This window comes from Bubalus kerabau, chromosome 5, assembly GCF_029407905.1.
Source record: "Bubalus kerabau isolate K-KA32 ecotype Philippines breed swamp buffalo chromosome 5, PCC_UOA_SB_1v2, whole genome shotgun sequence".
NCBI classification, from domain to species: Eukaryota; Metazoa; Chordata; class Mammalia; order Artiodactyla; family Bovidae; genus Bubalus; species Bubalus kerabau.
Genome location: NC_073628.1, coordinates 89696171 through 89713118, shown reverse-complemented (window position 1 = coordinate 89713118; position 16948 = coordinate 89696171). Strand labels below are relative to the sequence as shown.

Sequence of the window (16948 nt, the reverse complement as noted above, 5' to 3'; positions counted from 1 at the left end):
TCAACAAGACTTGACAGAAAGTTGGATGTGGGTAATGAGAGAGGGAGAAATGTCCAAACACATTCCTGCCATTTTGTTCTACGAAAAAGACTCATTGAGCTGAACAATGTACTTTCTGGCTTAAGAGGTGATATATCCCTGTCCATTCTTAACACCAGCACAACCTCAGCTCCAGGGCAGTGTAATGGATTTCTTTTTAAACAGAAACAATGCAAATGCTGTGTTAATATCATATCATAGAATAAATAGATTCTGTGGGTCAGTGAGAATTTAATCATTACTTACAATTTTTTTTCCTATGGGTAAATAGATTCACAATGACTTAGAGATGAACTTCTTGAACATTATAAGTTGGAATTAACTTTAGAAAGAAAAATAAACAAGCTTTACATTTAGCTTGTGTTTTGCAGGCCTGTCAGAGAGTTTTCCATGCCAAGAGGAGCAAACACTTTCTGTTACTGCATAAAAGCCAACGTGATTGTCACTGGAGGTAAGAGGACAGTCCACGTTACACAGGGATTTTCTCCTTTGCAAATGGTGCTCTCCTTAATTAGCACAGTTACAGAGTTTTCACACAGCTATAGCATTTTACTGCTAACAAGACCTTTTAGAGAATTTTTAAGTTTGTATAAAGTCAAATCTGTCATTCTTTTTCTTTGCGGCTTTTTGGTGCGGTGGCACACTTAGAAAGGCCCTCCCTAGCCTGAGACTGTGTGAAACAAATTCTCCTATATTTACTACAAATTTGTTTGTTTTACAGTTTACCTTTAATCTCTCTAGAATCTGTTTCATTGTGTGAGAGCATGAATTCCTAGCCTGGGGCCCATGTGTGGACTTTAAGGGAGTCCTGTAGCCCCTTAGGCTGAATAACTGTGTGTCCACGTGCATTTTTTTCTGGAGAGACAGTCCAAAATTTTATCAAATCCTCAAAGGAGTCCTTGACAAAAAGATCAAAAGCCAATGGTTTAGCATTAACAGAGAAGTGGACTAACGATAGAGTGCTTAAAACTACCAACATTTAAGGGCTCAGATTATCTGCTGAGAGTAACAGGAAAGATGACAAATACAAGAAACTTGAGGAGAAAGATGGGAGGACTGAGCTATCCTGCTGGCCTGACTCTTTATCTGTCAAGCTGGGATATGAAGCCTGTGATGGCTTTCAGCCTGGGCTTTGGAGTCAGACTGTCTAGGAACAAATACTAGTGTTTTCACTAGCAAGCCTTGGATAGGTTATTCAACTCCTCTAAGTTTCAATCTCAGGCTTCCCAAGTCGTGCAGTGGTAAAGAATCCACCTGCCAATGCAGAAAACTCAAGAGACACAGGTTTGATACCTGGGCTGGGAAGATCTCCTGGAGTAGGAAATGGCAACCCACACCAGTATTATTGCCTGGAAAATTTCATGAACAGAGGAGCCAGGCAGGCTACAGTCCACGGGGTTGCAAACAGTTGGACACAACTGAGCGACTGAGCATGCACGCACAATACAATAATGCATAAATGAGTAGGGACATATTAAATCAAGAAAAGAACTCATAGAATATTCATGAGAATTCAAATTTATATATGTAAATACAGTGGTTACAAAACAGCCTTGACAAGAAGAAGCAGATCCAAAGGAAGTCAATCATAGCATCCTGGAAGAAACAGACTGTGATTTGATATTAGAAGAAAGATAGTGAGAGTCACTCAGTCGTGTCCAACTCTTTGTGACCCCATAGGCTATACAGTCCATGGAATTCTCCAGGTAGCTTTTCCCTTCTCCAAGGGATCTTCCCAACCCAGAGATGGAACCCAGGTCTCCTGCATTGCAGACGGATTCTTTACCAGCTGAGCCACAAGGGAAACCCAAGAATACTAGAGTGGGTAGCCTATCCCATCTCCATCAGATCTTCCTGACCCAGGAATCAAACTGGGGTCTCCTGATTGCAGGAGGATTCTTTACCAGCTGAGCTATTAGGATATGATTAAAGTTGAGAAAGACTCTTTAAACTGTGACCATCTGCATCCCTGAGAATATAAACAATCTTCACATGTCCTTCTTTCAGGAGATGATAAAGTGCTCCGGTTGTGGCACCCCAACATCAGCACCAAGCCAGTGGGGAAACTTGTGGGGCACATGTTCAGTATCACCGAGATCGTGACAAATGAGAAAGAGCAACATGTTATCAGCCTTTCTTCTGCAAAGGTAACCGAAAGAAAACAACAAAAATGAAACAGAATGATTCTTTCCCTTAAAGTGAACTATTGGAAAATATAGGATGCATACAGTTTTTCACTGAAATAGCTGACAGTCAAAGAGAAAAATATTGTTAATATGGATAAGAAAATAAGAAGTCACTGTTCTTTGTTTCTATTGATATCAACATAAGAAAGAAGATATGTTTAAAGACAAGAGTAAAAGGAATATAACATTGGGAAGAGAGCCATTATTCTTAATAGTAAAACATAATATGGCCCTTCTGTGATCATTAAAGACAGAAAAAATAAGGATTTCTAGACACAGAAAACAAATTTATGGTTACCAAAGGGGCAAGTGGGTGGGAGAGAGATAAATTAGGAGTTTTGGATTAGATAAACAACTATTAGATAAACAAAATAAAGGTCCTACTGGATAGCACAGAGAAGGAAATGGCAACCTGCTCCAGCATCCTTGCCTGGAGAATCCCTGGACAGAGGAGCCTGGAGGGCTGCAGTCCATGGGGTTGCAAGAGTCAGACATGACTGAGTGCCTAAAGCACCACCACTGTACAGCGCAGGGAACTACATCAATATCCTGTGATAAAGCATAATGGAAAAGAAGATGAAAAACAATATATATATTTGTATAACTGAATCACTTTTCTCTACACCAGGAACTAACATAACATTGCAAATCAACCATACTTCAATTTTTAAAAAAGCAAAGAAAGAAAAAAGTATTTCTGTTGTTGTTGCTATCACTACACAGTGTTTTAAATGTTCTAAACAAAGTAATAAAAAAGAAAAAATTACTTATGACTATTAGAAATGAGGAGACTGCATATTTGCAAATAATGTGATTGCTGGGAAAATTCAAGAAAACCAGCTTAAAGTTTTAGGACAGATAAATTCAGTAAAGTGGGTAGTTATATTCATGATTGTAATTTATAAAAATAAATTTCTATGTAAGAATAGAAACCAGTTAGGAAAAAATGGTCAAATGGATAGCATTCACAAGAGCAAAATTGTATGAAATGCCTAGAAATAATCTTAACAAACAATATTCACTATTAATGTTAAGATAACTATGAAGTTCTGAGGTACATTTATTTAAGAACATGAATGTAGGGACTTTCCTAAATGAGAATATAGTACTGTAAAAGATACTCTGCATCAAATAAAGCTATGCATATTTAATGCTATTTAGGAGCTTCCCAGGTGGTTCTAGTGGTAAAGAACACACCTGCCAATGCAGGAGATATAAGAGACATGTATTCAATCCCTGGGTCAGGAAGATCCCCTAGAGGAGGGCATGGCAACCCACTCCAGTATTCTTGCCTGGAGAATCCGATGGATAGAAGAGCCGGGTGGGCTGCAGGCCATAGAGTCACAGTCGGACATGACTGAAGCGACTTAGCACAGACAGGAAAGGATTATTTAGACCTCAGTTTGCCAAATCTAAAGTTACTATAAAAGTGTTGACATACAAAAATATCCTAGAAACTTTAGAAAATAAGATTACAAGATAACACTTTCCCTATCAGATATTAAAACATTTAATAAAGCCTCAATAAATAAAACAGAACAGCAGTCAATGCAGCAATAGACACATCTATGAAACAAGAGAAGATTCACACATAAGTGTGAATGGGGATTTCATATATGATAGAAGTAGCATTTTAAGTTTGTGAGCAAAAGATGGTTTGTTCAATAAATGCTGGGAAAACTGATTAACCATATTAGGAAAAAATAAGTAATCAAATCATTACTTCATAATTACCAACGAAATACATTCCATATGGATTAAATATTTTAAATGTAAAATATAAAACCATAGTAGTTGTAAAATTTTCCTGAAGAAAACACAGGTGAATATTCATATAGCCATCAGGTAATTCCTATGTATAACATCTACAACTAAAGAAAAAAAAAGTGACTACATGAATATTCAAACTGTAATTATTATAAAGGCTGTCATTTATCAAATGCTTACCAAGAGTCAGGCACTATCCTCATTATTTTACATCACAACTTATTTGATGCTGGTAACAATCCTGTAATTATCCCAATTTTGCACATGTAAAGAAAAATGACATCTGTATACTTGCATTAAATAAATGTAGCCAATCTTGTGTCTATCCTGACCCCAGACAGCCTTCTTACCTGCATAGAAAAGGTTAAGACAGATAACAGAGGGGGGAGCATGTAATATAAATGACATAAACTGGAATAATATTCTTATACAAATAAAAAACACTTTAACAAATCAGTAGGAAAATAGGATGAAGGAAGGAGAAGGGAAAGAATACAGGCATGTTTACATAGTGCTGCCGGGGGTAAAGGTGGCAAAAATTTGGGTGGCATTTATTCTAATAAAATAATCAGAAAAGTGCCCAGAGATCAATGTAAAAGGATGTTTAAGGTGCTATTGCTTATATAGGCTTAAAAAAGAAAAAGGAAATAAAAAGGAAAGGTAAGGGATAGGGAGTGAGAAATTCAGTTTCTAAAAATAAAGCTTTTATTCAGTAATTTATTTTCCCTAAGTTTTATTGAGATATAATTGATATATAACACTGTATGAGATTAACATTAATGTATCATTAAGCATAATGATCTGACTTATATTCATCATGAAATGATTATTACCACAGTTGGTTTAATGAACATTCATTATCTAATATGGAAACCAAAAAATGAAAAAAATACTTTTAAAAAAACTTTGTAATGAAAATACTTAGGATTTATTCTCTTAGCAACTTTCATATATGTCATACATCAGTGTTAGCTATAGTTATCATGTTATACATTACACCCCTAGTACTTACATATCTTCTAACTGGAAGTTTGTATCATTTGACCACCTTTCTCTAATTCCTCCTCCCCTTAAATCAGCAATTTATGATATCTCTTTTTATATCATAGAAATTGTCACATAGACTTTCAACATCATATGGATGAATATTGATATGAAAATGTATACACAATATATTATGCAAAATATAATAAAATGGCATGTAAGATATTAACCCATTTTTAATATATGTGTCTATCATATATTATCAGGGATAATAGTGATTATGTGGGTAGCAAGGTTGTGGATGGATTTAATTTTTTTTCCCTTTTTGGGTTTTTTTTTCCTTGTATTTATATCTTTTTAACAAAAAATATACATTGCTTTTATAATAAGACTATTTTTAATTTTTTTCTTTTTCTTGTGCATTTTTAATATGAATTTATTTATTTTAATTGGAGGTTAATTACTATACAATATTGTATTGGTTTTGCCATACATCAACATGAATCCACCACAGGTATACCCGTGTTCCCCATCCTGAAACCCCCTCCCACCTCCGTCTCCATACCATCCCTCTGGGTCGTCCCAGTGCACCAACCCCAAGCATCCAGTATCATGCATCGAACCTGGACTGGTGATTCATTTCATATATGATATTATACATGTTTCAATGCCATTCTCCCAAATCATCCCACCCTCTCCCTCTCCCAAAGAGTCCAAAAGGCTGTTCTATACATCTGTGTCTCTGTTGCTGTCTCGCTTACAGGGTTATCGTTACCATCCTTCTAAATTCCATATATATGCGTTAGTATACTGTATTGGTGTTTTTCTTTCTGGCTTACTTCACTCTGTATAATAGGCTCCAGTTTCATCCACCTCATTAGAACTGATTCAAATGTATTCTTTTTAATGGCTTAGTAATACTCCATTGTGTATAGGTACCACAGCTTTCTTATCCATTCATCTGCTGATTGACATCTAGGTTGCTTCCATGTCCTGGCTATTATAAACAGTGCTGCGATGAACATTGGGGTACACGTGTCTCTTTCAGTTCTGGTTTCCTCAGTGTGTATGCCCAGCAGTGGGATTGCTGGGTCATAAGGCAGTTCTATTTCCAGTTTTTTAAGGAATCTCCACACTGTTCTCCATAGTGGCTGTACTAGTTTGCATTCCCACCAACAGTGTAAGAGGGTCCAGCATTTATTGCTTGTAGACTTTTGGATCGCAGCCATTCTGACTGGTGTGAAATGGTACCTCATTGTGGTTTTGATTTGCACTTCTCTGATAATGAGTGATATTGAGCATCTTTTCATGTATTTGTTAGCCATCTGTATATCTTCTTTGGAGAAATGTATATTTAGTTCTTTAGCCCACTTTTTGATTGGGTCGTTTATTTTTCTGGAATTGAGCTGCAGGAGTTACTTGTATATTTTTGAGATTAGTTGTTTGTCAGTTGCTTCATTTGCTATTATTTTCTCCCATTCTGAAGGCTGTCGTTTCACCTTGCTTATCCATATGATTATCTCAATAGATGCAGAGAAAGCCTTTGACAAAATTCAACATCCATTTATGATAAAAAAAAAAAAACTCTCCAGAAAGCAGGAACAGAAGGAACATACCTCAACATAATAAAAGCTATATATGACAAACCCACAGCAAACATTATCCTAAATGGTGAAAAATTGAAAGCATTTCCTCTAAAGTCAGGAACAAGACAAGGGTGCCCACTTTCACCACTGCTATTCAATATAGTTTTGGAAGTTTTGGCCACAGCAATCAGAGCAGAAAAAGAAATAAAAGGAATCCAAATTGAAAAAGAAGAAGTAAAACTCTCACTGTTTGCAGATGACATGATCCTCTGAATAGAAAACCCTAAAGACTCCACCAGAAAATTACTAGAGCTAATCAATGAATATAGTAAAGTTGCAGGATATAAAATCTACACACAGAAATCCCTTGCATTCCTATACACTAATAATGAGAAAACAGAAAGAGAAATTAAGGAAACAATTCCATTCACCATCACAACAAAAAGAATAAAATACTTAGGAATATATCTACCTAAAGATACTAAAGACCTATATATAGAAAACTATAAAACACTGGTGAAAGAAATCAAAGAAGACACTAATAGATGGAGAAATATACCATGTTCATGGATTGGAAGACTCAATATAGTGAAAATGAGTATACTACCCAAAGAAATCTATAGATTCAATGCAATCCCTATCAAGCTACCAACGGTATTCTTCACAGAGCTAGAACAAATAATTTCACAATTTGTATGGAAATACAAAAAACCTCGAAAAGCCAAAGCTATCTTGAGAAAGAAGAATGGAACTGGAGGAATCAACCTGCCTGACTTCAGGCTCTATTACAAAGCCACAGTCATCAAGACAGTATGGTACTGGCACAAAGTTAGAAATATAGATCAATGGAACAAAATAGAAAGCCCAGAGATAAATCCATGCACCTATGGACATCTTATCTTTGACAAAGGAGGCAAGAATATACAATAGATTAAAGACAATCTCTTTAACAAGTGGTGCTGGGAAAACTGGTTGACCACTTGTAAAAGAATGAAACTAGAACACTTTCTAACACCATACACAAAAATAAACTCAAAATGGATTAAAGATCTAAATTTAAGACCAGAAACTATAAAACTGCTAGAGAACATAGGCAAAACAGTCTCTGACATAAATCACAGCAGGATCCTCTATGACCCACCTCCCAGAATATTGGAAATAAAAGCAAAAATAAACAAATGGGACCTAATTAAACTTAAAAGCTTCTGCACAACAAAAGAAACTATTTTTAATTTTTAAAATGATACTGGAAAGACAGTAAGATTGTTGAGACATAAAAACTAAAACATTATGATGGAGATTCCTTAAAAATCTAGGAATAAAACCACCATATGACCCAGGAATCCCACTCTTAGGCATATACCCTGAGGAAACCAAAATTAAAAAAGACACATGTATCCCACTGTTCCTTGCAGCACTATTTACAGTAGCCAGAACATGGAAGCAACCTAGATGTTCATCGACAGATGAATGGATAAAGAAGTTGTGGTACATATACACAATGGAATATTACTCAGCCATAAAAAGGAACACATTTGAGTCAGTTCTAATGAGGTGGATGAACCTAGAGCCTATATTCAGAGTGAAGTAAGTCAGAAAGAGAAAGATAAATATTGTATACTAACACATATATATGGACTCTAGAAAGATGGTACTGAAGAATTTATTTGCAGGGCAGCAATGGAGAAACAAACATAGAGAATAGACTTATGGACATGGGGAGAGGGGAGGGGAAGGTGAGATGTATGGAGACAGTAACACGGAAACTTACATTACCATATGTAAAATAAATAGCCAATAGGAATTTTCTATATGTCTCAGGAAACTCAGACAGGGGCTCTGTATCAATGTAGAGGGGTGGGATGGTGAGGGAGATGGGAGGGAGTTTGAAGAGGGAGGGGATTTATGTATACCTATGGCTGATTCATGTTGAGGTTTGACAGAAAACAACAAAATTCTGTAAAGCAATTATCCTTCAATTAATAAATAAATAAATTAAAACAAACAAAAAAAGTTCAGGCCATTCATGTCCAGAGGTGAAGAGACAGCAGAGACAAGCTTTCCAGTTTCCTTTAGATATAGTGAGTGTTTTCAGTGCTGCTCTTTCAAGCATCCTAGCGGCTCTACTTGGGCAAAGTTCTTAATATCTTTCCCCTCAATTTCTTTGTCTGTAAACTGTAGTGGTGCTTAGCTCACAAGACTGTTATAGAGAGATCGTTCATTTAGTTATTTAGCAAGCTTTCTTTCTTGAGTGTCCTCCCTGTTTCAGGTACTGTTCTGGGTTTTGGAGACAGAAAACTGAACCAGGCAGTCAGGGTCCTCTCCACAGGAAGTGTACATTCTAGGGGAAGAAGGAGACAAGCAAAGTAACAAACACGTAAGAAAACAGAATAATAACTATTCCAATGAATAGAAAATACAACAATGTGATATGATTGAGTATCACCTCCAAAAAGGTGACATAAATGTTGAAACCTGCATGACCAGAGGAGCCAGCCCCATGAAGATCTTGGAAAGGAGCAATTTAGGCACCAAGAATGGCAATCTAGACACATACATAGTTTTGCTTAAGCTAGTTTCCACTTCTCCTTCTCCGTCTCCTTCCCCTCCCCTCTTTCTCCTTCTTCTCAGTAAAAATCATAGACAGGTTTTACACATTTAATATTCCTTCATATTTACACATTTAACATTCCTTCATATTTACATATTCAACATTCCTTCATATAAATTAGCTTTCATCACATCAAGTTTTAATAAATCACCACGGGTAGTCATGTGCCTACTCTGGGCCTTTATCTAAGCTCTTAAAGTAGATTTTCATCCTTCCTCTGAGATTTGCAGACTTTCAATCAGGATATTATTTTCTCCTGCACTGGTAAATTTTTTTTTCTAGTTGCAGAGCTCAAGTATTTAATAGCTATGCCACATTTATTGCTCCTAAAGAACGGACAAACATTGAAAAATAGAAATATAAATTTTAGTTGCTTTTATTTTATTAACAAAAACAAGAATAATGGTTGACAGGTGGCGCTAGTGGTAAAGAACCCGTCTGCCAATGCAGGAGACATAAGAGACACAGGTTCCATCCCTGGGTTGGGAAGATTCCCTGGAGGAGGGCATCGCAACCCACTCCAGTATTCTTGCCTGGAGAATCCCATGGACAAAGAAGCCTGGTGGGCTGTAGTCAATGGGGTTGCAAAGAGTCGGACATGACCGAAGCAACTTAGCATGCACGTGATCTTCCCAAGCACAGCTCTATAGTTATCAGCGGTTATTTTTCTGAGAAGGAGACATGCTTTTATGATTTATAACAGATGAAAATGAGTGTTTAAACATTGTTATTTTCTTAAATTTTCGCTTTGGAAAGTGATATGAAAGGACCCCAGGTATACACCTGTGGTGGATTCATTTTGATATTTGGCAAAACTAATACAATTATGTAAAGTTTAAAAATAAAATAAAATTTAAAAAATAAAAATATCCTGTGATATAAAAAAAAATTAAAAAATAAAAAGAAAGGACCCCAGGAAAGGTAAAGCTTAACTAGGCTGTGGGTATGGCTTAGAGCAAGAAGCAATGTCCTGAAACCAAGTGCCAAGTGGATAACTCACAGCAAGTCAGAGGTTTCCCCATCTGGCCTGCTGCTCAGCTGGACTTCATCTTATCCGTGACTATGTCTAAGATATTGTCCTAAGTGAAGATTTTTTTCCTGCCCTGTTTCAATTCCAGGCACATGGCTTAGCACATGGCCTCTGAAATCAGGTAAAACTAAATTTAAGTTCTGGCTCTAATTTATGACCTTGGGTGAGCCATTTGAGAAAGTTGAGGAGGATAATAGAATACAGGCAGACCTTGTTTTACTGTGCTTTGTTTTATTACACTTGGAGGATGCTGAGGTTTTTACAAAGCAAAGGTTTGCCACAACCCTGAGTTGAGCAAGTCTATCTCCACCATTCTTCCATTGGCATTTGCTCACTTTGTATCTCTGTCAAATTTTAGGAATTCTTGTCATATTCCAAATGTTTCCACAATTAATACTGTATTATTTATAGTGATCGGTGACCTTTGATGTTACTATTGTAATTGTTTCGGGGCACCAAACACCATGCCCATATAATAGATAGATACTGTTTGTGTTCTGACTACTCCACCAACTGGCTGTTCCCCCATATCTCTCCTCTTTGGCCTCCCTCTACCCTGAGATACAACAATTTAAAATAGACAATTAATAATACCACATTGTCCCCTAAGTGTTCAAGTGAAAAGAAGAGTGGCATACTGAGGAAAGATGTGTCAGGCATCCGTACTTAAAAAGGGCCCTCATGCCAAAAATGTTAGACTCATGCGGGCTACACAGGGATGGTCTCACATGAAAGCAGCCCTTCAAGATGACAGTGCTAACTGTCAAAACTCAGAGAAATAGAAGCAAAATGAAGGAGCACAGGAGCCTCTCTCAGTTAAGAGATCAAGAGAATTCCCGTGAAAGAACAAACAATGAAACAGACCTGTCTAGCCTACTAGAGCCCAAGGTAATAAAAATACTGAAGAAATTAAGAAAGGCTATTGATAGAAATGCGTATCAATATTTAAAAAAAAAGAAACTATAATGAAGAGCCAATTAAAATTAGAAAAAAATCATTTGCCATGATGAAAGCTGAGCTAAAAAGCCATAAGTAGTAAATTTAATGATGCAGAGGAAAGAGTAAGTGATCTGGTTCAGGAGGGAGGGGACATATGTGTATTTATGGCTGATTCATGTTGTATGGAAGAAACCAACACAACATTGTAAAGCAATTATTCTCCAATTAAAAATAATTTTAAATGAAAAGACAACCCACATAATGAGAGAAAATATTTGCAAACATAGTGACTGGCAAGGGATTAACCACCAAAATATACAAATAGTTCATGCAGTTCAGTATGAAAAAACAATTAAAAAATGGGAGGAAGATCTAAATAGACATTTCTGCAAAGAACACATACAGACAGCCAACAAGCATGTGAAAAGATGCTCAACATCACTAATTATTAGGGAAATGCAGATCAAATCTATAATGAGATATCACCTTACACCAATCAGAATGGCCACCATTAATAAATCTATAACAATAAACACTGGAAACGGTGTGTGGAAAAGGGAACCTTAACTGTTGGTGAAAATGTAAATTGGTACAACCACTCTAAAAAAAAAGTAGGGAGGTTTCTTAAAAAATTGGATATAGAGTTACTATATGATCCAGCAATCCCATTCCTGAGCATATATCTGGCAAGGACAAAAACTATTTTGAAAAGACATGCACCCCAATGTTCATCGCAGCACTATTTACAATAGCCAAGACATGGTAGCAACCTAAATGTCCATTGACAAGAGTGGAGAAAGAAGATGTGGTACATACATAAAATGGAATATTGCTCAACCATAAAAAGAACAAAATAATGCCATCTGCAGCAATATGGATACACCTAGAGATTGTCGTACTAAATGAAGTAAGTCAGACACAGAAAACAAATATCATATGATATTGCTTATATGTGGAGTCTTTAAAAAATGGTTCAGTTCAGTTCAGTCGCTCAGTCGTGTCCGACTCTTTGTGACCCCATGAATCGCAGCACACCAGGCCTCCCTGTCCATCACCAACTCCTGGAGTTCACTCAGACTCACGTCCATCGAGTCAGTGATGCCATCCAGCCATCTCATCCTCTGTCATCCCCTTCTCCTCCTGCCCCCAATCCCTCCCAGCATCAAAGTCTTTTCCAATGAGTCAACTCTTCGCATGAGGTGGCCAAAGTATTGGAGTTTCAGCTTTAGCATCATTCCTTCCAAAGAAATCCCAGGGCTGATCTCCTTCAGAATGGACTGGTTGGATCTCCTTGCAGTCCAAGAGACTCTCAAGTGTCTTCTCCAACACTGCAGTTCAAAAGCACCAATTCTTCAGTGCTCAGCTTTCTTCACAGTCCAACTCTCACATCCATACATGACCACTAGAAAAACCATAGCCTTGACTAGACAGACCTTTGTTGGCAAAGTAATGTCTCTGCTTTTGAATATGCTATCTAGGTTGGTCATAACTTTTCTTCCAAGGAGTAAGTGTCTTTTAATTTCATGGCTGCAGTCACCATCTGCAGTGATTTTGGAGCCCCAAAAAATAAAGTCTGACACTGTTTCCACTGTTTCCCCATCTATTTCCCATGAAGTGATGGGACCAGATGCCATGATCTTAGTTTTCTGAATGTTGAGCTTTAAGCCAAATTTTTACTCTCTACTTTCACTTTCATCAAGAGGTTTTTTAGTTCCTCTTCACTTTCTGCCATAAGGGTGGTATCATCTGCATATCTGAGGTTATTGATATTTCTCCTGGCAATCTTGATTCCAGCTTGTGCTTCTTCCAGCCCAGCATTTCTCATGATGTACTCTGCATAAAAAATGGTATCAGTGAACTTATTTATAAAACAGAATAGAGTCACAGATGTAGAAAACAAACCTATGGGTCACCAGTGGGGAAAGAAGGAGCAGTAAATTGGGAGATTGGGATTGATATGAATATACTATTATAAATAAAGCAGATAACTAATAAGCACCTACTGTATAGGAGAGGGAACTCTACTCAATGCTCTGTAATGGCCTACATGGGAAAGCAATCTAAAATATATATTTGCTTAGCTTATTCACTTTTTAAAACGATGGAAAAAATAAGATAAAATAATGACTTAAAAAATCAATCTTTTTAAACTCAAGTTCATAAAGATATCATCTAAACTTTTCTAAAAATAGGTTTCTTTCTAATATTTAGAAGCATGATGTCTGTATATGTGTGTGTGCATATGTGTGTGTGTATCTATATGCTTGCTACTCCATATCTCCTCACATAGGCACGTAGGCCTCAGTTTAGAAATAGATCTAGTCCCTGAACCAGAGGTTGCTTTGGTTTAGTTCCTTCTCAGTCTCCTTTTCCTAAACCAGGAGACCTGCTCTGGGCACTGCCATGGGGTGGTGAGAGTGCCTGTGGTCCTGCCTGCCCTGCTAGAGCTGCTCCCCTGCTGCCACTCTGCCCCAGACAGTGCCCAGGCTCTGGTTGGAGCCCACTCATTGTTTTGTACGCCTCTCTTAGTTGGATCTATTCAGTTCAGTTCAGTTCAATCGCTCAGTCATGTCCGACTCTTTGTGACCCCATGGACTGTAGCACACCAGGCTTCCCTGTCCATCACCAACTCCTGTAGCTTGCTCAAACTCATGTCCATCGAGTCCATGATGTCATCCAACCATCTCATCCTCTGTCATACCCTTCTCTTCCTGCTTTCATTCTTTCCCAGCATCAGGATCTTTTCCAATGAGTTAGTTCTTCACATCAGGTAGCCAAAGTATCTGAGTTTCAGCTTCAAAGTCAGTCCTTCCAGTGAATACTCAGGACTGATTTCCCTTATGATTGACTGGTTTGATCTCCTTGCAGTGTAAGGGACTGTCAAGAGTCTTCTCTGACACCACAGTTCAAAAGCATCAATTCTTCGGCACTCAGATTTCTTTATGGTCCAACTCTCACATCCATTCATGACTACTGGAAAAACCATAACTTTCACTAAATGGACCTTTGTCGGCAAAGTAATGTCTCTGCTTTTAAATATGCTGCCTAGATTGGTCATAACTTTTCTTCCAAGGAGCAAGCGTCTTTTAATTTCATGGCTGCAGTCACCATCTGCAGTGATTTTGTAACCCAAGAAAATAAAGTCTCTCACTGTTTCCATTGTTTCCCCAACTATTTGCCATGAAATGATGGGACCAGATGCCATGATCTTCATTTTTCGAATGTTGAATTTTAAGCCAGTTTTTTCACTCTCCTCTTTCACTTTCATCAAGAAGCTCTTCAGTTCCTCTTCGCTTTCTGCCATAAGCGTGGTGTCATCTGCATATTTGAGGTTATTGATCTTTCTCCTGGCAATCTTGATTCCAGCTTGTGCTTTATCCAACCTGGCATTTCGCATGATGTACTCTGCATAGAAGTTAAGTAAGCAGAGTGACATATACACCCTCAACTACTCCTTTCCCAATTTTAAGTCAGTTGGTCTAGTATTCTCATCTTTTGAAGAATTTTCCAGTTTGTTGTGATCCACATAGCCAAAGGCTTTGGCGTAGTCATTAAAGCAGAAATTGATGTTTTTCTGGAATTCTCTTGCTTTTTCGATGATCCAACAGATGTTGGCAATTTCATCTCTGGTTCCTCTGCCTTTTCTAAATCCAGCTTGAACATCTGAAAGTTCTCAGTTCATGCACTGTTGAAACCTCACTTGGAGAGTTTTGAGTATTACTTTGCTAGCATGTGAGATGAGTGCAATTGTGTGGTAGTTTGAACATTCTTTGGCATTGCCATTCTTTGGGATTGGAATGAAAATTGACCTTTTCCAGTCCTGTGGCCACTGCTGAGTTTTCCAAATTTGCTGGCATATTGAGTGCAGAACTTTAACAGCATCATTTTTGACTTGAAATAGCTCAGCTGGAATTCCATCACCTCCTCTAGTTTTGTTGGATCTACAGAGATTAGATATCTTGCTTTGAAGCCTTGCTGTTTCTTTCTGCTTTCTCTTTTTAACTTGACTATCTGTCTGTGTTTGGAGAAGAAATGGTGCATTGAGGCACCATAGTGCAAATTCATTGCACTATTGTGACCTGAACTCTCTTTTCTAAAAAAATACTTTTTATTTTATATTGGAGTGTAACCTGTTAACAATGTTGTGATAGCTTCAGGTGGACAACAAAGGGACTCAGCCATACATACGCATGTATCTGTTCTCCCATAAATTCCCCTCCTACCCAGGCTGCGACGTAACATTGTGAACTCTAATGCTAATAATCTTTATGACAGATTTAAAGAAAGAGCAGCAGTTAGCTAGATAGATAAGAGTGAGGAGAGGAAACAGTAGAGGGTAGCAAGAGTATGTGTGAATGTGCTGAGACAACAGAGAAAAAGAGGTTTTTGGAACTGGAAGCAGTTTGGTATCACAGTAACTAGAACAGCCTAAGGGGAGAGGGCAGCAGAAGAGCCTAGAGGAGAGATGCAGCATAATGAGGAAGGTCTTTGTGCCTTCTGCCAACAATCACCACTTCCCTAAAAACACACAAAAGAAGTAGAAAATAGAATCACTGTGCAGAAAACATCACAGGTTTCAAAAGATATTCACATCGATTCACTGAGGTGGAGAGTGCTGGTGTTATTATGTCCATTCTAGAAACAAGAAAACGGAGGCTTAAGAAATTTAAATGATGGACTAGAACTGAAACCCAAAGCCTCTTTTGCTTCATCCTTTGTTCTTTCCCTGGGCTTCCCTTGTGGCTCAGTTGGTAAAGAATCCACCTGCATTTGGTTGGGAAGATCCCCTGGAGAAGGGAAAGGCTACCTACTCCAGTATTCTGGACTGGAGAATTCCATGGAGAAGTCCTTGGGGTCACAAAGAGTTGGATACGACAGCAAATTTCACTTTCACTTTGTTCTTTCTACCAACCACAGTTCAGAGCACATACACAAACAGTAAAAAGACTGCCAACCACGAAGCATCTCAAACAAAACAATAGAACTGGAAACAAAACAGAGATAAACTTCTTTGACACTCCTTGATTCCACTTTTAGATTCTTCCCCTACTTGTCTCTCTGAACCTAATTCATAAATAGGCTTTGAACCTAACTTCATAAATTGTCCTAATGGACTCCTCTACTCTGTCATGCAAACAGTGATAAGTTTCAATATTGTAGCTACGCCCCAAACTTACATTTTTACTAGCACAAAGGAAGTAACGACTCCCAATTGCACAGGTTCTGAGTAATAGTGGCCTGTAGATGGCATACATGTGAGCCAAAACTCCTGATCATGTGATTTTGACATTTTTATGTTCCTGCATATAAGTACCAACCTGCCTTCACAATAGTGAAATTTTGAACTCAATTAACTCTAAGTGTCTTAAGTAAGAAGTTAATACCTCTGTTAACAAAACTACTTATCAAATCTTTATATGTAGTTCTATAAAATTATCACCATTTATTCAACAAATATTCTAATTTAGTAAGTACTATATAATATAGCAATAGGTAATGTATATAATCATGACTATTATGACATAAAAATATTAATGCTGATGCATGCTAGGACTTGTAATCCTTGATCAAATCACTTTTCTTCCCTGAAGTTTAATCACGAGGTAACTTTCTGAAAAAGAAAAAAAGAATAATAAGAATACTAAGACTAGCTGTTTCAAGTGACAAAGTAAACTTGACCTAGTTTTGCTGAATTTGTACTTTATTGTTCTATTATATTATCCCAAGTTCTAGCTGAGTAACTAATCTAGGTCTCTTTCCTTCCTCAAAGGAGAGCACTAATAATGTATTTACCTATAGTCTTTCT

The 16948-nt window shown here is 37.4% G+C and overlaps 2 protein-coding genes across 2 annotated transcripts in view; one reads left to right on the top strand and one right to left on the bottom strand.

Annotated features, from left to right (window-relative positions):
* WDR64 (WD repeat domain 64) overlaps window positions 1-16948 on the top strand; it is a 120105-nt gene that overhangs the window by 40227 nt on the left and 62930 nt on the right. Inside the window, exons 9-10 of the mRNA XM_055582169.1 lie at window positions 411-490; window positions 2047-2186. Coding sequence (XP_055438144.1) covers window positions 411-490; window positions 2047-2186 — 220 coding nt within the window. The remainder of the gene's footprint in view (window positions 1-410; window positions 491-2046; window positions 2187-16948) is intronic.
* Window positions 1-16948, bottom strand: part of FH (fumarate hydratase) — a 215845-nt gene that overhangs the window by 197524 nt on the left and 1373 nt on the right. The gene's annotated exons all lie outside the window — the stretch shown is intronic.